Raw genomic sequence first — 15,026 nt, forward strand, 5'->3', positions numbered from 1 at the left:
AAAAAAAAAAAAAAAAAAAAAAAAAAAAAAAGTTTTAATTAAATGTAGTTAAATCTACATCTACAAAAGTGAAGAAATAACAAAAAAAAATAATAAAAATTTTAAACATAAAAATAGTTGAATATTCAGAAAAACATTTTAAAGGAAAGAACATTTTTAAAATAAAAAAAAAAAATTATCAATATATACAAAGTGTTTTATTTTTTAAAAAATTAGACCATTTTATATTATTTTAAAAGCATACTTTTTTCTTTGTTTTTCTTTTTAAATATTCTGACACTTCTATTAGTTCATTATTCTCATTCTTTACATAATTAACTACATATATAGGTTTCCTTTTCTTTCTATTCTTATTTTCAGCATTTATTTTTTTATTGAAATATTTTGATGAATTTGAATCTTTACTTAAATTAAAAAATTGGCATAATTCTTTTCCTGATTCGTTTATTTCTATATCTTTTTGAAATGAATAATTATTTTTTTTATTTGATTTATAAATTTTTATATTTTCATTATCTTTTTTAAGTTGTAAAGTTATTTTTTTTATATCATTAATGTTTTTTATTGCTTCTTTATTATTAATATACCCAATATTTCTATTAATAATGTCATTCATTTTGTCTTCAATAATTTGTAAAATATTAGAATTTTCATAATTTAATTTTAAATTTAGTTCATTTTTAATATTTCTTAAATAACCTTTCATTTTTTCATCTTGTTTAATTAATATATTTTTTATATCTGTATATATATGAGAGAATTTTATTGTTACCCCTTCTTGTAAATTAGAAAATAAATTTTCTTCATCTATTTTGTAACACAATTTCTCTTTAACAATTTTATCAAATATCATATTAGTTATATTTTCATTATTTCTATTCAGTAAGTCAGTTATTTTATTTATATTTTCATTATTTTTGCTATTTAAATCGTTAATTGCTTTACTTATGTTTTCATTATTTATTTTATTTAAAGAATTAAAAGTTTTAGTCATATTTTCATTGTTTCTTTTATTTGTATCATCAATTATTTTTTTAATATTCTGATAATTTTTATTATCTAAATTATCAATTATATTATTTACATTTTCATTATTCTTGTTACTTATATTATTTATTAAATTGTTCATATGTTCATCTATTATATTTGAAAATTTTTTTTCAATATTTTCATCAACCTTATTAAGTACATTATTTATTCTCAATATATAATCACCCAAATTTTTTATAATCAATTCATTTATATTAATTAAGGTAACAGTGTTACTCTCAAGATAATTATTAACTTTTTTTTGAAATTCTAAAAAATTATTTTTTATAATATCATTTAAATCTTTGTTATTTATTTTAAAATTTTTTATTATTTTCATCTCTTTTTGTATAGTATTTGTTAAATCGTTTTTTATTAAAACACTTAAATTTTCATTAGAATTTTTTATAAGCATCTCATTTTTAATATAACTTTTTTTTATTTCTTCATTTACATTAAAACTGAAACCTTCTTGAAGTACATCTATACTTTTTTTTACTTCTTCATTTAAATTTAATTTTATATTTTCATATAATTTATTAATGTTCTTTTCGATTTCTTCATTCATATCTAAATTAATATCTTTATAAGTCATATTAATTTTTTCTATTATTTCTTTTCTTAATTTATTATGAATATCTTCATTTATTATATCAAATTTTTTATCAATTTTATCATATATATTTATATCAAAATTTTTATTCAATTCATGTATGCCATTTTTTACTTCTTCCTTCAAATTTTCATTAAGTTCTTTATTTATTGAATCAATATTATTTCTAATTTCTTTACATATGTTATCTTTTATACTGTCTTCTGTTGATCCAATAAATTTTTTTATATCATTATTTGAATCAAAATTTTCATTTTCATGCATTTTTTTAATTTTATTTTCTATATGCTCATTTAAACTTACATCAATATTTTTGTGTATTAAATCAATATTTTTTTCTATTGTATTAATGCTGTTTTTTAATTCTTCATTTAAATTATCATTAACGTTTTTTCTTATTATTTTAATATTTTTCTCAATTTGATCATTTAAATTTTCATCTATATTTCTATTTAAAATATCAATATTTTTTTTTAATTCTTTATTGATATTTTCACTTATTTTATTATTTAAAAAATCCACATTTTTCACTAATTCCTTATTTATGTTCTCATTTGCCTTAGTATTTATATTATTACGAACTATTTCTATTTTTCTTTTTAATTCTTCATTTACATTTTTAATTAAATTATCCTGAACATTATTTATATTTTCTATTAATTTAATATTTAACTTATTGTCAACTTCTTCATTAACTTTAGTATAAATTTTCTCTATATTGTTTTCTATTTCTTTATTTATGTTATCATTTAAATTATTATTTAAAAAATCAACATTTTTTCTTATTTCTTCATTTATATTTTTATGAACATTATCTTTTACACTGTTACAAACTAAATCTATATTTTTTTTTATTTCTTTTTCGATACTTTCATTTATTTTATCATAAATATAACTATTATTTAAATCATTTACATTCTTTTTTATAATACTTAATAATTTATTTTCAACAAAATTCATGATATTTTTTTCAATGGAATCTTGAACTTTAATGTCAATATTTTTAGACAAATGATTGTCAACTGTATTTTTTATAATTGCAGGAATATCTCTTTGAATACGATATTTCACTTTTAAAAGACTATTATTATTATTAATATCATTTACTGATTCATTTTCATTTTTTTTACATAATGATTCATTTATTTCTTTTTTATTTTTATGATAACTTCTATATATACTTTCATCTTTAGGTAGAATCTTTTTATTTCTATATATTAAATCATTCCATTCTTCATTTTTAATTTCATATTTTTTAATATCATCATAATCACAATGGAATACAGTTTTATTATTTATTATACTATCATTATAAATAGAACTATTTAGATATTGAGTATTTCTATAATTTTTTAGAATTTCTCCATTTTCCTTTTTCTGTTTTTTGTTGTTTCCTGTTTCTATTATTTTAGATATATTATTATCTCTTAAATGGGTTCCATATAAATAATATTCATTTTTATTTTTAATATCTTTAAGATTTGATGATTTTTCTATTAACTCATTATTTATATTATCAAAAAAATCTAATTCCTTTCTTTTTTTTATATTAAAACTACTCAATGTACTTAAAAAATCATTTTCTTCTTCTTTATTCGTATAAAGTTCAGACATATTATAGGTCTCCAGATTTCTAGTATAAATATTTTTTTCTTTTGGTTTGCTTTCATAATTTTCATTAGATAATTTCGTTTTATTATATATATTTGTGTTATTAAAATGTAAAGATTTACTTAAATAACTTTTTGATAAATTTTTTTTAATATTATCTACTGTATCAGTATAATTAGATTTTATTTCACTTTTATTTTTAATCATTCTTGTACAATCATTTTTATTATATAAGCTCATACTATCTTTGTAATTTTTATTTTTTCTTTCTGTAAAAATATTTCTACTATTATATAAATTATTATTACTCTTTTTTAATATTTCTATTTCATTATTAACTTGTTTACTTAAAGCACCCCCATATGTATGATTTTCTTTTGTATCTTTTTCTATCCACATTCTACTTTTTTTTTTTTTTTTTTTTTATTGAAGTATAATTTATTTCAAAAAATTATTTAATATGTTCAATCCTTTATCTATTTCTTGATTCTATATATTTGTTGTAACTTTTTCTTCACTTTTTTTTTTTTTTTTTTTTTAAACCAGTTAAATATATAAAAAGAAATAATAATTCTAGTAATTTGACTTAAAAAAACAATAAAAAAAAATTAGTTTTTTTTCTTTTTATTTTTTTTAAATAAAAATAATTATATATAAAAAAAAAAAGGAAATTTTAATAAAAAGTACCAAAAAAACTATAATCTACAAAAAAAATTATAACCTTCAAAAAACGAAAGTGAGATTTTTATAAAATTATATCTAATTACAAACTAAATTTTAAAACATAAAATTTAATTTACAAAATATATAACAAAAAATAAAATAAAATAAAATAATAATAATGAATTGATAAGAATATAAAAAAATTTGTAAAAAAAATTAGGACAAAAATAAAAGTATACATTTATAATTTTTTCTAAAAAAAAAAAAAATTTACATAAAAATAATCTTCAAAAAATTAAGCATTTTGTTTTTAATTCTTCTATGAAACAAGATAAATTAAAAGAAAAAATAAATAGGAATATAGTATTATGATATATATTAACAAAATAATTACATATATAGACAACTTTACAAAATTAAAACAGAATTTTTTTCTATTATAATTTACAAGAAAAAAATGTTTTATATATTAATAGAAACAATTTAATTTTATAAAAGTTATTAAATTATTCTATTTTTATTCATTTTATTTTAATTTCATTTATTTTTTCTTTTTTACTAAATCATTAAATACATAATGTCATACATCTAAGAAATTTCTGTATATACACATTTTTTAAATATAAAAATATGGTTTTATTTATACTTTTTTATATATTTTTTTTTTCCTTATACACACTTATTATTTTATTTAGTAATTAAAAAAAAAAAAAAAAATAAAATAAAATTGTTATTTCAATTTAAAAATAAAATGAAACACAAACAAAAATACTCTATTTAATTTACATTATCCTTCAAAAAAAACTAAAAAAAAAAGAAAATTTTTTGTATTAATATAGTATTAACATTACAAACTTAAATATTATCAACATCAACATAAGAATTATTAATTTAATCTGATAGTATGCAAAAAGTATTTGAAGAAGTTTTTATTTAAATTTATGTATTATTTTATTTATTTATTTATTTTTTTTTTTTTTTTTTTTTTTTTTTTTTCATTAGAATAAATTTTATATTTTTGAAAATTATAATAATTTTAAATATACTAATATAAAATTTTAGAATAAAAAAATTAAATGAAGTTTAAAGAATTATTATAATATCTAATTAAATATATGTATATATATATATATTAAATAATTTCAAATAAAAAATAAATTTTTTTTTTTTTTTCATATTTCTTCTTTTGCTATTTTATTTTTACAAAATAATAATATGTTTACATTTGGCTATCTTTAAATTGTCTTGTGGATTTTTCTCAAATTTTTTTTTTTTTTTTTTTTTTAATGAAAAGTTAGAAATAATGTATTTAAAAATAAATTAATATATTTTATATATTTACTTAAAAAAGAAAAAAGTTAAAAGTTTATACAAAAAGAAATTATCAAAATTGTAAATATTTAAGTGATGTTTACAGTTTCTAAAAAAAATTCAGAAGATTGTATTTTCTGCCGTATTACTGGTACTATAATATTTGGAAGTGTATCATTTTATTCTTTTTTAAAATTTTTGCAAGCTGAAAAAAAAAGTGGTGACAAAAGATTTTTTGGTTTTATTTCCATTTGTTTCAGTTTTTTAGCTTTATATAGAGCTACAAATCCAGCGAAATCTCTTTTAAATAAGGAAAATAAAAATGTTAAATAATAGAAGTGAGAATTTTAATTTCAATGAATCAAAAAATAACAATGAAAATAATACTAGTGAGAACTTAAATAATTTCTGTAAATCCTTTAATAGTTCAATACCATTAGAAAAAAATAAAAAAAATACTATTCCACTTAATATCAATGATACTTTTAATTCAGAATCAAAAGGAGATAACTTAGAAATTTATGTTGAAAATATGCTTAACGAATTAAAAAATAAAATGCAAAATCTATCAAATAACTTATTAAGTAAAGTAGATAATATGGAAAAATCTTTAGAAGACTTAGAAAACATAATGATTGATTTTACAAATAAAAACAATTAAATAATTTAAAAAAGAAAATTTTTTTTTTTTTAATATCTTACAATTTTTATATTTATTAAAATTTCCTTAATAAAATATCTTTTCAGCACGTGAAATTTACAAAAAAATATTTTCTATTAAAGACTATTTTATTTTATTTTATTTTTTTTTTTTTTCAACTTTTTTAAAATTGTGTGAATAATTTTTATATGATGAAATTATAAAATGAAAAAAAAATTTTTTTTATTTTTTTTTTTTATATTGTAATAAAAATAAAGCTTATAATTTTTAGTATACTTTTTGTTTTTACATTTTTATGAATTTTAGCAAAATTTAATATAACAAAATGCTAATTATATAAATATAAAATATAGAAAATTAAATTTTAAATTAAAAAAATTACACTTTTATTTATTTCATCAAAAAAATAATTTACGATATAACTGTAAAAAAAAAATAACTTTTTTTTTTTTTTTTTTTGAGTATTTTCCTTAATTTTGTAGTTTTAGTGTGTATATTTTTTTATATGTAATTTTGTGACTTTTTTTTTTTTTTTTTTTTTTTTTTTTTTGTTTCTTATCTAAATATAATATTTATATGATATTAATATTCTCATTTTTAAAATTTTCTTTTTTAAATATATATATATATATATACTTTTTTATTTTCATTAAATTTAATGAAATTTTCAAAATACTATATAAAAATATATATTGTTAATAAAAAAATATGTGTTATATATATATATAGTTTATTGTATATATTACTTCTTTAATTTTAATTTTTAAAATTCTAACATATATGTTTTGAAGAATAAAATTAAGAAAATTTTGATATGGATTATTTAATTTCCTTCCGTTTTTTTGATAATTTTTTAATGAGCAACAATTATTAAAATATAAATAAAAATATATTTGAAAAAATAAAATAAGACAATTTCTTCATGAATTAATAATCTTTATTTTTTTTTAAAAAATATATTACTAATTTAATTCTAAAATTTTTCATTATTATTATAAAATTATATATATATATATTTTTTTTTTTTTATTATTTTTTTTTTTTTTTTTTTTTTTTTTGTAATAATTATGAATAAACGTATATTTACTTTAAGAGATGACACACGTTCTAAAGAAGCTGATGAATTTGTTCGTAAAAATGGGTTTACATTACCACTTCAGTTTTTTCAATTAATGTCTTTTTTAATTTACATAGTAATAATTGCATTGATTATTTTAATTACAGCATTTAACACAGATACTATATTTATACTTTTTTATATTTTTTTTGGTTTTCTAATAATTACAATATTTGTGTTATCTTATACTGTAACAAAAATAAATCCAATTGATCCATTATCATTTAAATATATTAATAATAAAATAAATGATGAAGATGTTAAGGATTTATGTCATTGTGATATTTGTGGATTTGTAGAACCAAAAAGTAAACACTGTAAAGTATGCAACAAATGTGTTTCTGTTTTTGATCATCATTGTATGTGGGTTAATAATTGTATAGGAAAAAAAAATTATAAGTAAAAAAAAAAAAATGTACATATATATATATATATATAGATATAGATATAGATATATATAGAAAATTGAATAATTTATGTTTTCTTTTTCAGTAGTGATATACATTTATTACATACAAATAATTATATTTTTATGTAATCAAAAAAATAATTTCATTATAAAAGGTTATTAAGAAAAATAAATTTTCATAATTTAGGTATTTTGTAGGACTATTAACAGTTTTAACTATTTTTAATTGTTTTGTTTTTGTGTTTTGTATTGTTTATTTTATTAACTCTCTAAAGTACGACTTCATAAAAGACAGATGGAAGAATGTAACAAAAAAAAAAAAAAAAAATAAAATAAACTTTTTTTTTGCTTATATAAAAAAAATTTCTAAAAATAAATATTCTTTTTTTATTTTTAGTCATATGGATCTTATAATGATATATTATTTTATATCTTGCTATGTTCACTTTTTATATTGAACGGAACAGTTTTTATTTTAGTCATACAACTTTTTGCATTACACATCTTTTTGATTTCAAAAAAAATGACAACTTACGAATATATCCTTAATAGGGCAAATGAAGTATTTAAAAAATTACATCTTTTTATATATATATATATTTATATAAACATTTATAATATAAATATGTTATTTTTTAGTCTGAAAAGAAAGAAAAAAAAACAGTTAAAACCTTTTTTGAATGGATAATTATAGATAAAAAGTATACATATAAAAAAGAAAAAAAAAATAAAATAAAAAATGTTTCACTTTGAAAAAATAATAATAAATCTTATATATATATATATAATTAATCAAAATATATTTTTTTTTTTTTTTTTTTTACATTTGTAGACGTTTGAAAAAATCGAAAAATAAAAATCAGGTATAATAATTTAATAAAATTTTTTTATTTTTTATATTATTTATTATTTTTTTTTTTTTTAATTAAATGTCAAATATAAAAAATTCAATTAATTTAATTGTTTATAGGATATAGAAAATCAAGAAATTGAAAGAGATATGACTATAAAAAATTATTAACAAAAAAAAAAAAAAAAAAAAAAAAAAAAAATTAAANTAAAAAAAAAAAAAAAAAAAAAAAAAAAAACTTAAGTATATATAAAATTCATTGATTTTTATATTTTAAAAGATTTATATATATATATATAGTATAAAGAATAAAAAATATAAAACACAAGAATATATATATATATATATATATGTATTTTTTTTTAATTAAATTTGCAAATGAATTATTTAAACTCTTGTAGTTGTAAATCATTTGCTTGTTTTATAACTTCCTTCCCATAATCTTTGTCTTTAATTTTTGTTTCTATAAAACTTAATCTTTTTGTTAAATTATCTAAAACAGTTGATATAGTGTCATTTTTTGTAGTTATAATTTCATTTTGTAACTTTAACTTTTTATTTTCTTCTATTAACTTTAAATTACTTGAATTTGAATTTGAATTTTCTAAATCTTTTAAATTTGCAATTTCATCTTTTAATTCATCAACATATTCTTTATATAATTTTGTTTGTTCATTTATTTGTGCTTGTAAACGTTTAATAATATTTACATTTTTTAAATTTAATTCTCTTTCTTTTTCAGTTACATCCATTAAATTTTTATTTATATTTTCGAGGTTTTTTAATTTGTCTAATAATTTTTTTTGTTCATCATTTTTTAAATACTCATTTTCATTGATAAGTTCATCATATTTATTCTGCAAGACAAGTATCTCATCTTTAATATGGGTAATATTTTCATTCAATTTTTTGTTTTCATCACTCAATTCTTTGTTTTCATTACTCAATCTTTTGTTTTCATCACTCAATTCTTTATTATCAAATTCATCATTCACATTTAAGTTTTCAAAGCGTTCATTTAGCTCCTTTTCCTTATTTAAACTTTCTAATAATTCTTTATTTTTATTTTTAAGTTCATTAAAATCGTTCATTAATTTTTCATAATCTTCTTTCATCTCCTTTTCTCTAATTTCATAATTTTTTTTTATTTGCATCATTTTTTCCTCATTTTCTTTTGTTGATAAACTAGATTGATTTTCTAATTGCTTTTTTATTTTTTCATTATTCTCTAATAAATTTTCATAATTTTTTAATAAATCTTTTTTTTCGTTATCAAAATCTTCTTTCTTCCTATCAAATTCTTCATTCAATTCTTTTATTCTTTTTTCAACAATTTCTTCCGTTTGATTTTCAAGTATCTTAATCATATCTTCATATTCACCTATTTTTTGTATATTTTCTTCATATTTTTTTGTTAAATCCTTGTTATTTGAATTTGCTTTTTCTAATAAATCATCATATTCCTTTTTTCTAACTTTATACTCTTCATTTATTTGCTCATATAATTTAATATAATTATCAACCTTCTTTTCTGATTCATTTCTTATTCTTTCAATTTCTTCTTCTAATATCTCTGCAAATTTTTCTCTAATTTCTTCTGACTAAAAACAAAATAAAAAGAGTATATATTAAAAGGTAATAATTATATATATGAGTTTAAATAAGTTACATATACATAATAAAATCAGATTAAAAATTTTTTTTTTTTTTTAATTTTAATAAAAACAAATATTTGAATATATAAAATTAAATAATATACATATGAATTAAATAAGACATATATATATATAACCTCTTTTGAATGTTCTTCTATGATTTTTTCCATTTCTTTCTCTAATTTTGAATTCTTCTCATTTAATATTATTATATTTTTTTTATATATATCATCATTATTTTTCAAATTATCTTCTAAATTCTTATTTCTATTTAAAATATTTATTTTTTCTTCATTTAATAATGATAGATTTATTTCCAATTCTTTTTTTTGCTTAATTAATAGTTTTGTTTCAATATCTAATTTATCAATTTTATCATTTAGAATTTTTATTTCTTTACTTTTCTCTAGTTCTATATTTTCTCTTAATTCTTGTTTTTGCTCATTTAACATTCTTTCTAGTTCATTTTTTTGCAAAATTAACTTTTCCTCATATATAAGAATTAATCTTTTTTCTTCATCTTTTAATTTTTCATAATTATCTTTTTCTTTTTCATCAATAATCTGCTGTATTTTAATCTCGTAATTATTATTTAATTCTTCTTTCAATTTATTTATTTCTTCATTATAATTACTTTCCAATTGTTTCTTAACATTTTCAATATCTCTATTCTTATCATTTATTAGTTTTTTCTCCATATTTTTTAAATCTTCATTTTTTAAATTTAATTCATTCATCAATGATTCAATTTCTTTATTTTTATTTAATTCATATTCCTCTTTTATGCTCTCAATTTTTTTACTTTCTTCTTCACGTATATTTCTTGTAATTTGTTCTATATTTTCATTTATGATTTTATTACTTTCCTCTTTTAATCTTAAAATTTCTTCATTTTTTATTTGTTCCATATTAAATTTTAATGTTTCTAATTCATTATTTTTTTCAATAATTAAATTATTTATAAATTCATTTTTGCTTTTTTCTATTTTTTCTTTGTATTTTTCTAACTTTGAGTTAAAATTATTTTGAACTGATTCTTTTACTTTTGCTATTTCTTCTTTTTTTTCCTCTTCATATTTCGTTTTAAATTCTTCCTTAACCTTATTTATTTCTTTTTCTAAGGTATTTTTCATAATTTCACATTTTTGTTTTTCTAAATTTTCAATTTCTTTTTTTTTTTTTTTTTCAAATTCTTCTTTTAAAATAGAAATTTCTTTTTTCGTTTCTAATTCAATTTTTTTTAATTCCTCTTTTAATAATATTTCTTGTTTTTTTAAATTTTCTAAATTTTTCTGATTATTCATTTTTTCCATTTTTAAACATTTTTCTTTTTTTAAAATTAGTTCTTTATACTGCTTTTCCTTATTTTTAAATATGTTATTTTTTTTTATTTGCTTTTCTTCTAATTCTTTTATGGCTTCTAAGAATTTACTTTCTCTACTTTTATAAATAGAAATAATTTCCTCATTTTTAATTTTTAATTTTTTCAAATTGTTGAATGAATTAATGAACCCTTCTATTTCATTTTTAATTTTTTTGTTTTTAATATTTATAACATATAAAATGTTGTTAAGCTCATTTTCATGTATGTCCATTTTGTCTTTTATATATATATTATTTTCTTCCTCTTCATTTTTTAATTCATTTAATTTATTATATAGGATTTCTAAAGAATCTCTTTTTTCTGTGAAAAACAAATTAATTTTTTCTATCTCTGATTTTATAAGGCTACTAAAGTTATCCCCCATATTTAAACTCTCTCTTAACTTAATAATAAAATAATTAATTAACTCTTTTTCTTTTTTAATGTTATTCATATTTTCCTCATTATAAAGAGAAAAATTATTTTTAATATCTTCACTATTATTAATTGCATTTAAATCATTTTTTACTAAATTATCTTCATTAATTATTTCTATGCTTCTATTTTTATCCACTATCTCTTTCTGATTTATATTAAAATGCATATTTTCTTTTTTTTCCTTAATTTCTATTTTATCTATATGTGTAATTTTTGATGATATTTCATTATCTTCTGTATTTGTATCATGTTGATTGCTAAAATTCGAAATAGTATTTTTGCTTTCTTCATGATCTGCGTGATCAATGCTATTTTTTGATATATTTTTTTGTGGTGAAGTTACATCATTATATATATAATTGCTTGCATTACTTTTTTCTTTTAAACATTTATTATTTTTATTAAAAATTTCAATATTATTCATATTATTCTCATTGTCTTTAATATTTAAATTAGAAATGTTGCTTATTTCTTTAGAATTTTTTTTTAATTCACACAAGTTACCATTTACACTTTCAAAACTTCTATTTTCTTCTTTTAGATTAATTGCTTCTTCGTTATTACCAATTTCATTCGGAGTATCATTATTAATTAAATTTTCTAAGCTATTTTTTTTTTCATTTTTTTTGTTATATAAATGATTTTGATCAGAATCTATCACTGGATATTCTTTATCTAAATTATTGATATTTTTCTTATGCATATATTCAGATAAAAATTCATTATTAATATTTTTCTTTATGTTCTGTTTTTTTAGTAACACATCTTTTTCGTTAAACTCTTTTAATACCAATTCTTGATTCTTCTCTTTTTTTTTATCACCCATTTTTGATTCTTCTTCTTTTTTCTCTTCTTTTTTTTCCTTTCGCTCTTTCTCTTTTTTTTTTTTTTTTTCTTCATTTTGTTCATCTATATTCATTTTAGATTTATCTACCAACTTATTTTCTGAATTATTATTATTAGGTAAATATGAATTAGAATCATTTGATTCTTTTTTCTTTTCTTCCTGAATATTACTTTCTGTTTCATTATCATCTATAGACTTCATATATGGAGATATCAACCCACCTTGAACTAAATTATTTTTTTTAATTGTTTTTAATCCGGGTGTTTCAGCATAAATAGTTAAAGCACTTCTTGTTTTCCTTTCAAAGAGAAAAAAAAAATAAAAATCAAAAAAATATGATATAAAATTACATCAAATATAAGCTATAATGAATAATAAAAAAGAAGTAGAATGAAAATAAAAATTCCATTAAAATAAAAAATTACTTTTGTTGAACTAAAGAACGATAACAATAATTAGGATTCTGTAAATTATTCATTTTGGGAGGTGCGGACAACTTTTCTTCATCATTAATTTTATCTTCTTCACCTTTAATAACCCATCTATTTAATTCTTTATTATAATAAAATTTATTATCTTCACCTAAATGAGCTTTCGTTGGTTTTGTATCATCATCGTTATCTTTTTTTTGTTTTATGAAATTCCAAAAAGAACCTTGAATTTTTAAAAAATTAAATGTAATATATGTATTTACTTGTAAAATTAATGTATATAAAAAAAAAAAATAATTATTTTTAAATGATATTTTATATAATCAAAGTGCATTTGTTTAAATAATTTTTTCTCTTTTAATAAACATTTATTACTTTTCATTTCTTTTCTTAGAATTTTTATCTTTTATGATAACAAAAAATAAAAGGAATAAGAAAAAGTTATGTGAAATTACAGGAAATGAAATAAGAAAAAACAAATGATACTGTTTTTTTAAATAAAAAAAATACAGCTAAATATCTTCAAATTATGTAAAAAATTATATACATAAGTAAAATTTTTTTTTTTTTTTTTTTATTGCTAAATAATAAAAATAAAAACTTTTAATTTTTGAAAAAAAAAATTACATAATACTCTAACGAAATCCTATAATTTTTATGAAATTCTATCTAAAATGTAAAAAAAAAAATCAACCAAATATTCAGGAAAAAGAAAAATGCAACAAAAATATATTTTTTTTTATTTCTTTTTTTATTATCCTTATTCTCTCAGAATTTTAATATATATATTTTTTTTTAACTTTCCATATTTTGTAACTCCTTTATTTTTTTATTTTTCCATTTAAATAATCTAATTTATTTTACTATATTAATTCATTTATATTACACACAAATGCATAATTGTAGATTTATTATTATAAATTATTTATATTATACTTAAAAATATTATATTGTTACATTTAAAAAAAAAAAAAAATAAAACAAAAATAAAGATAAAATATAATCAAATAAAAGTATATTAATAAGATAATTTTTTTTTTTTTTTTTTTTTTTTCTTTTATTTAAAAATAATAATATTTAAAAAAATAAAAAATATTTTTTATTTGAGTTGGCATAATTGATAATGAATAACCATTTTTATCCTGTTCATAATAACGTACCCAATAAGAAATTTTTTTATTACATCTTTTTATTGTCCAAATTTCATCACATAAAATTTTACTATTAGATATTTTAAAATTTTCATAACCTTTAATTTTCTTTATTTTTTCTAAAACTCTATCTTCTTTGCATTCATTCATAGCCATTACTTCAATATTTTGTATCTTTTATGAAAAAAAAAAAAAAAAAAAAATGTGATAAAATAATCGTATAATTGGAAACTTGTATTCTTAAGGTAGTTTGTTAAAAAATAAATATATTAGTTAATAAAATTATCTAATAAATAAAACGTTTAATTTAATATATTTTCAAAATTTTTATATATCTCCTATTAGTTTTTTTTTTAAATTTTAATACAAATGAAATTAAACATTATACATATACACACAAAAAAAAAAAAAAAAAAAAAAAAAAAAAAATAGAAATACATTTCATGTTTTTTTAATAAATACAGTTATACAACTTATTATAATTATAAAAAAGACATCGGAAAAATACAATTTAAAAAAATAAAAGCTCTTTTTCTTTTTTTTTTAATATATTTTGTATTTTACTTTATATATAGCTTGCCGAAATAATGCAGATTTTATTTGATCTATTACATGCTTAACCTTTTCTTCAAAATTAATTGTATGTTCATAATATCTTAAAAAATCTGGACGAAATTGTACATTAAAAAATTCGTCTGGATATTTCATATTTGTTCCATTTTGTTTCATCCATTTTTTATCTCTAAAACATGGAAATGTAAACATATTAAATTTAATAAAAAGAACAAAAAAATAATATAAATTATATTCTTTAAATATTTTTTTATAATCAAATATTACTGTAATTCTTAATTTAACAAAAAAAAAAAAAAAAAAA

The 15,026-nt window shown here is 16.2% G+C and overlaps 6 protein-coding genes across 6 annotated transcripts; 3 read left to right on the forward strand and 3 right to left on the reverse strand.

The window, feature by feature from the left end:
• Positions 1-232: 232 nt before the first annotated feature.
• Positions 233-3,652, reverse strand: PGAL8A_00347300 (conserved Plasmodium protein, unknown function; the record flags this gene model as incomplete). Its single annotated transcript, XM_028672515.1, has 1 exon — positions 233-3,652. One exon carries the CDS (start codon positions 3,650-3,652, stop codon positions 233-235), a length of 3,420 nt encoding a protein of 1,139 aa, XP_028529060.1.
• Positions 3,653-5,323: 1,671 nt separating this feature from the next.
• On the forward strand, positions 5,324-5,560 carry PGAL8A_00347400 (conserved Plasmodium protein, unknown function; the record flags this gene model as incomplete). Its single annotated transcript, XM_028672516.1, has 1 exon — positions 5,324-5,560. One exon carries the CDS (start codon positions 5,324-5,326, stop codon positions 5,558-5,560), a length of 237 nt encoding a protein of 78 aa, XP_028529061.1.
• Positions 5,550-5,888, forward strand: HSBP (heat shock factor-binding protein 1, putative; the record flags this gene model as incomplete). Its single annotated transcript, XM_028672517.1, has 1 exon — positions 5,550-5,888. The coding sequence occupies one exon, from the start codon at positions 5,550-5,552 to the stop codon at positions 5,886-5,888; it is 339 nt and encodes a 112-aa protein (XP_028529062.1).
• Positions 5,889-6,955: 1,067 nt separating this feature from the next.
• Positions 6,956-8,435, forward strand: DHHC3 (palmitoyltransferase, putative; the record flags this gene model as incomplete). Its single annotated transcript, XM_028672518.1, has 6 exons — positions 6,956-7,404; positions 7,602-7,719; positions 7,812-7,976; positions 8,054-8,115; positions 8,247-8,277; positions 8,385-8,435. 6 exons carry the CDS (start codon positions 6,956-6,958, stop codon positions 8,433-8,435), a joined length of 876 nt encoding a protein of 291 aa, XP_028529063.1.
• A 212-nt stretch (positions 8,436-8,647) lies between these two features.
• Positions 8,648-13,380, reverse strand: PGAL8A_00347700 (conserved Plasmodium protein, unknown function; the record flags this gene model as incomplete). Its single annotated transcript, XM_028672519.1, has 4 exons — positions 8,648-9,865; positions 10,057-12,865; positions 12,993-13,221; positions 13,374-13,380. 4 exons carry the CDS (start codon positions 13,378-13,380, stop codon positions 8,648-8,650), a joined length of 4,263 nt encoding a protein of 1,420 aa, XP_028529064.1.
• A 679-nt stretch (positions 13,381-14,059) lies between these two features.
• On the reverse strand, positions 14,060-14,914 carry PGAL8A_00347800 (conserved Plasmodium protein, unknown function; the record flags this gene model as incomplete). Its single annotated transcript, XM_028672520.1, has 2 exons — positions 14,060-14,323; positions 14,714-14,914. The coding sequence occupies 2 exons, from the start codon at positions 14,912-14,914 to the stop codon at positions 14,060-14,062; spliced, it is 465 nt and encodes a 154-aa protein (XP_028529065.1).
• Between the last annotated feature and the right edge of the window lie 112 nt (positions 14,915-15,026).

Source organism: Plasmodium gallinaceum (genome assembly GCF_900005855.1).
Source record: "Plasmodium gallinaceum strain 8A genome assembly, contig: PGAL8A_v1_98, whole genome shotgun sequence".
NCBI lineage: Eukaryota > Apicomplexa > Aconoidasida > Haemosporida > Plasmodiidae > Plasmodium > Plasmodium gallinaceum.